General features: G+C 54.9%; 3 protein-coding genes across 4 annotated transcripts in view; 1 reads left to right on the plus strand and 2 right to left on the minus strand.

Annotated features, from left to right (window-relative positions):
- Positions 1 to 1273: 1273 nt before the first annotated feature.
- H310_05754 (hypothetical protein) lies at positions 1274 to 2586 on the minus strand. Its single transcript, XM_008870569.1, has one exon. It carries the CDS (start codon positions 2527 to 2529, stop codon positions 1627 to 1629), a length of 903 nt encoding a protein of 300 aa, XP_008868791.1. The 5' UTR covers positions 2530 to 2586; the 3' UTR covers positions 1274 to 1626.
- Positions 2587 to 3346: 760 nt separating this feature from the next.
- H310_05755 (purine nucleoside phosphorylase I, inosine and guanosine-specific) lies at positions 3347 to 4642 on the plus strand. The gene has a single exon (XM_008870570.1). It carries the CDS (start codon positions 3387 to 3389, stop codon positions 4578 to 4580), a length of 1194 nt encoding a protein of 397 aa, XP_008868792.1. The 5' UTR covers positions 3347 to 3386; the 3' UTR covers positions 4581 to 4642.
- The window catches only part of H310_05756, a 3576-nt gene continuing 716 nt past the window's right edge, over positions 3419 to 6278 (minus strand). Inside the window, exons 2-4 of one of the 2 annotated variants that reach the window (XM_008870572.1) lie at positions 5239 to 5850; positions 5109 to 5188; positions 3419 to 5040 (exon numbers count right to left, since the gene is read on the minus strand). In XM_008870572.1, the coding sequence (XP_008868794.1) occupies positions 4867 to 5040; positions 5109 to 5188; positions 5239 to 5850 (866 nt within the window). In that variant the 3' untranslated portion in view covers positions 3419 to 4866. The remainder of the gene's footprint in view (positions 5041 to 5108; positions 5189 to 5238; positions 5851 to 6278) is intronic. The other variant, XM_008870571.1, reaches the window with a different exon arrangement.

Consider the following 6278-nt stretch of genomic DNA (forward strand, 5'->3'; position numbering starts at 1 on the left):
CTCTCTACGTCACGGGCGCCATCGCGCTCTACTTCTGTCCGCCAAGAGTGGCGCCATGAACGACTCCGTGTCGAGGCATTCATCACCCCGGAGGACACCCCCACGGTGACAACAACTGCGTCGGTGTCAAGGATGCGAGAAACCTCAATAATTGGATCGCTGCCCGCGCAATGGTGTGCCTCTTGCAGCTATCGCAACGACGCCGCTTGAGGGATGCGCCTGCGCTACTTCACCATCGCCGATTGTTTGTTCGTGGTCGACGTGGTAATGTCGTGCGGCGTGCTGGAATGGCCTTGGTCTCGAGGACGACACGAATGAGCATTCGTGTAGTCCATAGATCGCGCAGTTGATGTATCACCGCTTCGAATCCCCGGTTGCAAACGTACCCCACAGTCGTAGCTGTTCAAGCTCATCCACCGCGATCCACGCGGTCGATGGAACTCATGACCTGGATTGTAGTACTTGAGGCCGGCGCGGTAAGTTCCAGAATGAGTTGCGTGTTATTAAGTTAGCTACCTTTGAGATTCGATATACAATTGCCACTGGGAACCTTACATGGATCATCGGCAAACTCTGTCGGATCCGTCCCTCTAGGAAGGCTGCTGCCAAATGTCGCGACGTGGCCTTCCGTCAATAGCATCGTATGGGGGTTGAAAGCTGCGGCCTTGGTCGTGTGGTAAGGTGTCGTCCTCTTGGGTGTGCAAGCGCGGCGGCACCTCGGCAACTCGCCTTCAAGAGGAGCAAGCTCCGTTGTGCGACGCACTCACCTGCATGCCGTGCGTCTTGGCTACTGTACCCACTCTCATTAGCGCTTGGATACATCGGCCTCTCCTGTCCATCCATCGATTCGCTGATGCACGCAGTTGGTCTCTCTCTGGCACGTAACATGCAGGCTTCACGATCGGGTTGTGCCAAGTGGACGAGCCCTCTCCCCACCACAACAATGTCAACCGCCGCCCTCTGTCTACATCCGTTCGTGTGCGCCATAACGCTGTGCTGCCAAGAATTCGAGCGCCAATCGCGTAGGTGAAGGGGCTCGTTGCTCTGGCCCCGTTCTCGCCGGTCGTGCATGCACTCGATGGAGGACATCCGCCACCATGATGCAACCTGACTTGATCCGCCGGTCGCGGTGTGTTGCAAAATGAATTGCCGAGTTGGAGTGCCAAATACAATCAAGGGACCAGTCGTCCCAACATCCATGATGACCAGTAGTGACATGCAAGCGCTTGCCCCATCAGGACCTCCAGGACGGCCCTCGGTGCGGGAAGGCTCGTGGCATGCAACTCCCTGGTAGAGACCACCGCCGCTGCCGGCATATCGTTCAGTTCAAGCAGGATGCGTATCAATCAAACGGGCGTTCTCAGCCATGACGGCACGCTCCACTGTTTGGATTGCGCTGGGTCGCTGACGTTTGGCTCGACATGTTACCCATCTCAAGAAGCAGGGACCGTGCTGGCCTTTTAGAGTGCAGTGCTTTGTCCGTGTGGGGATGTATATCTCCCCAAATGCAACGAATTTGCACTGGAGCATGAGAACTGCGACGTCGAGCATGTACCTCATGCCGTGCACTTGCTTTTCATTCGATGGGATTGTTCGCTATGTCCAGCTTCTTCACAGAGGCAACAACTAGTCGTTCCATCGATCCACATCCCGGAACGGACGTGACACGTCCCGGTCGTGGTAAAGCGTTGCGGAAGACAAATAGTCGCCAGTGAGCTGCCACACGTCGTTGGGGACTCCATGCAGCACTTCCTTCAAGTAGGCAGCCTTGGTTTTCTCCATGAGGTCCTTGGGCACGACTGTTGGAAAGAACGCGGGCTTTTCGGACAATTTGGCTGCAACCGCGGTCAATAGTTCCAGTTGATTCATGTCGTCGTCATGGCCCAAGGCGATTCCACAGAGGCCCATGCTGCTCTCAAAGAATTCGTGGTGCAGGTCTCTGTAGGTCGCATCTGCGCAAGAATGACGGGGCAAGTGCTTGTCCGTGGTGGGTGGCAACAAGCCGTCGTGAGGAGCGTATCGCTGCAGCATGGACTCATCTAGCCACGTGATCTTGGTCTCCGAATCGTCGTGCGTCATGCAGTGTGCGACTTCTTCCTTTTCACTCGATCGGTTGAACACGATGGCAAAGAACCCCGTGTTCGCATCCGCGTTGCCTTCGTTCATGATCATGTCGAAGTGAAAGAACTTGCCTGCCGCATCTTCCACGTCAAACTGAATGTACGTGAACACGTCCATGCCGTAGAGGAGGTCGGGATCGTCGTGACCGACCATGTCTCCCAGTCGAAGAATGCATCGCGTGACCTCGTCATCGTCCACATCAAACTTTCCATGCTGCGCACTTGCACGAAGACCCAACGGGGTCTCAGGATCGTCAACCAACATCCTCATCGCCTCGTCCTCTACCGAAAACTTCTTGCAACCCACGGGGATGACATGCCATCTCTCCGCCACTTGGCCCTTGTACCCTCCGATTGCTCGCGCGACCTCGTCGCGGAGAAGTGCCGAATCTTCGTACCACGCCGCCATCTTGTCGCCACAATTTTCCAGTCGGATAGTTCATTCCATTTTCCGGAAACACATTCTACCTAGACTCCGTTCCAGCATCTTGGCACCCTCGAGCGCTTCAGGACTGCTAGGAGCCTGCTTAATGCACACGCGAGAGTCCGTGGTAGGGGGTTCGGCTGCCAACTGGCACAGCGCACGCTATCATGGCAAGGCCCATGACAGTGCAGCCGGTTTGCATGTTGTGATTCCTGCCCTCTCGGTCTAAGCGGCTGGTTCTCGACTCAACGAACGGAACTCGACATGCGCACATGCATCTCCCCGTAGTTGCAAGCGAAGCCTAGCGTCGTGTGGGATGCAGCCACGACCAAGAAACGCGGTTGGCCGACGGAGGAGACCGCGGCTTCCAAGCGATCGATCGGTCCATGCTTTCGTACACTTCGACATCATGCCGAAACTCACCACTTTAGCCGTGGGGTGTTTCCGAATTGCGTCGATCGCAGCATTGTCGTGTTCGCCGCGTCGCGGTGGCAACGCGCGCTCTCCCACGTATGATTAGTGCATATAGTTCCATGGCCACGGTCCCGTCACGCTTGTTTACAGGAATGAGTTCTCGTCCGCACCTGGGTACACCTTGTCACCGCTCCGTGTCTAGACCATGCAAACGATCCATCTCGTGCCCAATGCCGTTTGTGCTCCATCGGTCGCGGTGTGTGGACGCAGCCAGATGTCCGCGCCACTCGAGATGGCATTCCTTCCAAGCGTCGGCATCTGCTTCTCGCGTTCTCCATCGCCCAAGTTTTTTTTTCTTTTCATGTCATCCTCTTGAAGTTCAAAATATCCACCAATCACATCCTCGGATATAGGACTGAATCGCCAACATGCGCCAATCAGATCGCTCGATTTGTCGAAACGCAGGCCGGTCGGTTGGGTGCAGCATGCATTCATTCGTCGTTTGGAGCACCGTCGCCGCCGCCGCCAGTTCCTCCTTCTTCATTCCACAACTTGCCACGATAATGCAACAACAGCCCATCACGCTCGATAACATCCCGCCCGTCCCGTCGACCATTGCACACACGCGCGGTACGGGCGACTCAACTCCCGAGCACGCGCACCCGATGTCGTCGCCTCGTGTGATGTCGCCACATAACCCACTCGTCAAGTCGTCCACGATGCCTGTCGTTCAAGCCCGCGACGACGTCGATATCATTGCTGACTACCTCAAGGAACACACGACGATTCGACCGACGATCCTTGTCGTGTGTGGATCTGGCCTTGGTGGTTTGTCCAAGTGCTTGACCAACACGCAAACCATCCACTACAACGATATCCCGCGCTTTCCAAAGTCCACCGTTGCGGGACACGCTGGAGAATTGGTGTTTGGTTACATTGATGATCTCCAAGTCGTGTGCATGCGAGGACGCTTCCACACGTACGAAGGCCATGATGTGCGACAAACGACATTGCCGATTCGCGTGATGTGCCTTCTCGGGGTAAAGTTCCTCGTCGTCACCAATGCGGCCGGCGGTCTTAACCCCGATTATAACGTCGGCGATCTCATGATCATGAGCGACCACTTGAATATGCCTGGTATGGCCGGCAAGCACCCGTTGGTCGGGCCCAACGACGACCGGTTTGGCGAACGCTTCACCCCCTTGTCGGATTGCTACGACATCAAGCTGCAAAACTTGGCATGGCGCATTGCCAAGCAACACGGGATCTCGCAAAAGGTACGCCGCAACGGTGTGTACTGCTTTGTGAGTGGCCCAACCTACGAAACCCCCACGGAATCAAAACTGCTTCGACTTGTCGGTGGCGACTCGGTCGGGATGAGTACTGTGCCTGAAGTGGTTGTCGCACGGCACTGCGGCATGCACATTCTTGGTCTGAGCTTGATCACGAACAAAGTGGTCATGCCTGGACAACAACGCACGGCGATCCCGGCGTCCCACCAGGAAGTGCTGGATGCAGTCGTCGCCACCCAAGCCGTCATCGAGCATTACGTTCGCGACCTCATTGTAGCTATCGGCAAGGACTACGACGACACCACTCTCCTCTTTGACGAAGATTGCTAGACTACTCATACCGATATCTATTTCCGTAACATTTGGAACAGTGTACCCCACTGGACAAGCCATGTCCTCGCCAACTTGTCCATTGGGGATTCATCTCCCTCACGGGGCACGTTGGGGAGAGCACTTTGCATATGTGCATGCCATTGCATGACGCAGGTCGACCCATGCCTTGAAGCATCGCTCGGCGCGGCATGCCATCCACGACGGATTCACCGATGTCAATGTCAAGTATATCCAAGAAGGAAAGCGCTTCAAGTTAGGCGTGGGTACAACGCAAGCGACGGGCTCAGCGAAGCAACCCGCTCGCCTTGAGCTGCCTGGTGAGGATCGCCGCCGTGTCGGGCGACGCTTCGACCAGGGGGAGTCGACAAGCTGCAGAGCAATACCCAAGCAACTCGAGTGCTTTTTTCACCCCTTGTGGGTTCACTTCGTTGTCGAAAATCGCATTGCACAACGGAACCTACCACGAATGCATGAGAGGAACACAAGGAGGAATTTTCAATAGTCTTTCGACCCACACAACCGTACAGATTCAAAATGGGCTGCGCGGGCAGCGGCATAATCGCCACGGCGCATGGCATCGGTGATAGCAAGCACTTTCTCTGGCGCTGGACATGGCACCGAGTTAGTCGACGACGCATTGTAGGAGATCGCATACCAATGTTGGAGAGAACACTCGTGACCCCCACACCGCCGATGGCCATGATGGGAAGCGTCAACACATCGTCCCCCGCGAAAATAGCGAGATCTGTTCGAGCCGCCACGTTGGAGGCTTGAGCGAGAGACGCCGTCGCCTCTTTCCATCCGAAAACGTGCGGCAGTTTTGCCAACGCAACCACGGTTTCCATCGTCATGGTGGCCCCCGAACGCGCTGAGTTGCAGTAAAGAATCACTGGAAGGCCCACGTCTTGCACCGCTTTGAAATGTTCGTACATTCCGCGTTGTGAAGGCTTGTTGTAGTACGGAGCTGCCACCAAGCATGCTGTTGCGCCCGCATCTTTGGCCGCCTGGGTGAGTCGAATGGCTTCCTCCGTGCTGTTCGACCCCGTGCCAGCGATCACAGGAACGCGACCGGCGGCGTACTCGATTACGGCAGCATTGACCTTGTCGTGCTCGTCGTGGGTGACCGTACAGAATTCACCTGTCGATCCCATCGAAAGCAAACCATTGATGCCCCGAGCGATTTGATCGTCCACGATACGGCGAAGGGATGGGAAGTCTATGGCCTTTGTTTGGCTCACGAACGGCGTGACAAGGGCGGTGAAGGTGCCTTCGAGTCGCAGCGCCTTCGTCGATGTCATTGTCAAAAAGATTCGGCTTGGCACCAACAACAATAGCTCTGAGACATGAATACATAAAATATTAAAGGTTTCGAATAGTCGAGGATTTGTATACTACAGCTGGGACAAATATTTCCGCATCTTCACTAGCTCGAGTAGACCTCCAATCGACACTTCATTGCCAACATGTACAGTGCTCCCTGAAGGTTTGCTCCCTACTCAAAATCAAATATTTGTGTAAAATGATTGATATAAAGTTTGTGGGGCTTGTTTGAAATTCAGCGATGGCTCAAGTGATAACTGTCAAAATCAATTATCGTGTTTCCTTTGTTCTTTTGTTTTCCTTTTACAATTTGTTTTTTGGTGAGGGAGCAAACGTTGAGGGAGGAGCTCTGTACTACGTGTAATCAAGGCAAAT

Source organism: Aphanomyces invadans (genome assembly GCF_000520115.1).
Source record: "Aphanomyces invadans strain NJM9701 unplaced genomic scaffold supercont1.10, whole genome shotgun sequence".
NCBI classification, from domain to species: Eukaryota; Oomycota; class Saprolegniomycetes; order Saprolegniales; family Verrucalvaceae; genus Aphanomyces; species Aphanomyces invadans.

Bases quoted from the DNA above. Each gene is read 5' to 3' on its own strand.
- H310_05755 (XM_008870570.1), top strand. From the start codon at position 3,387: ATGCGCCAATCAGATCGCTCGATTTGTCGAAACGCAGGCCGGTCGGTT.
- H310_05754 (XM_008870569.1), bottom strand. From the start codon at position 2,529: ATGGCGGCGTGGTACGAAGATTCGGCACTTCTCCGCGACGAGGTCGCG.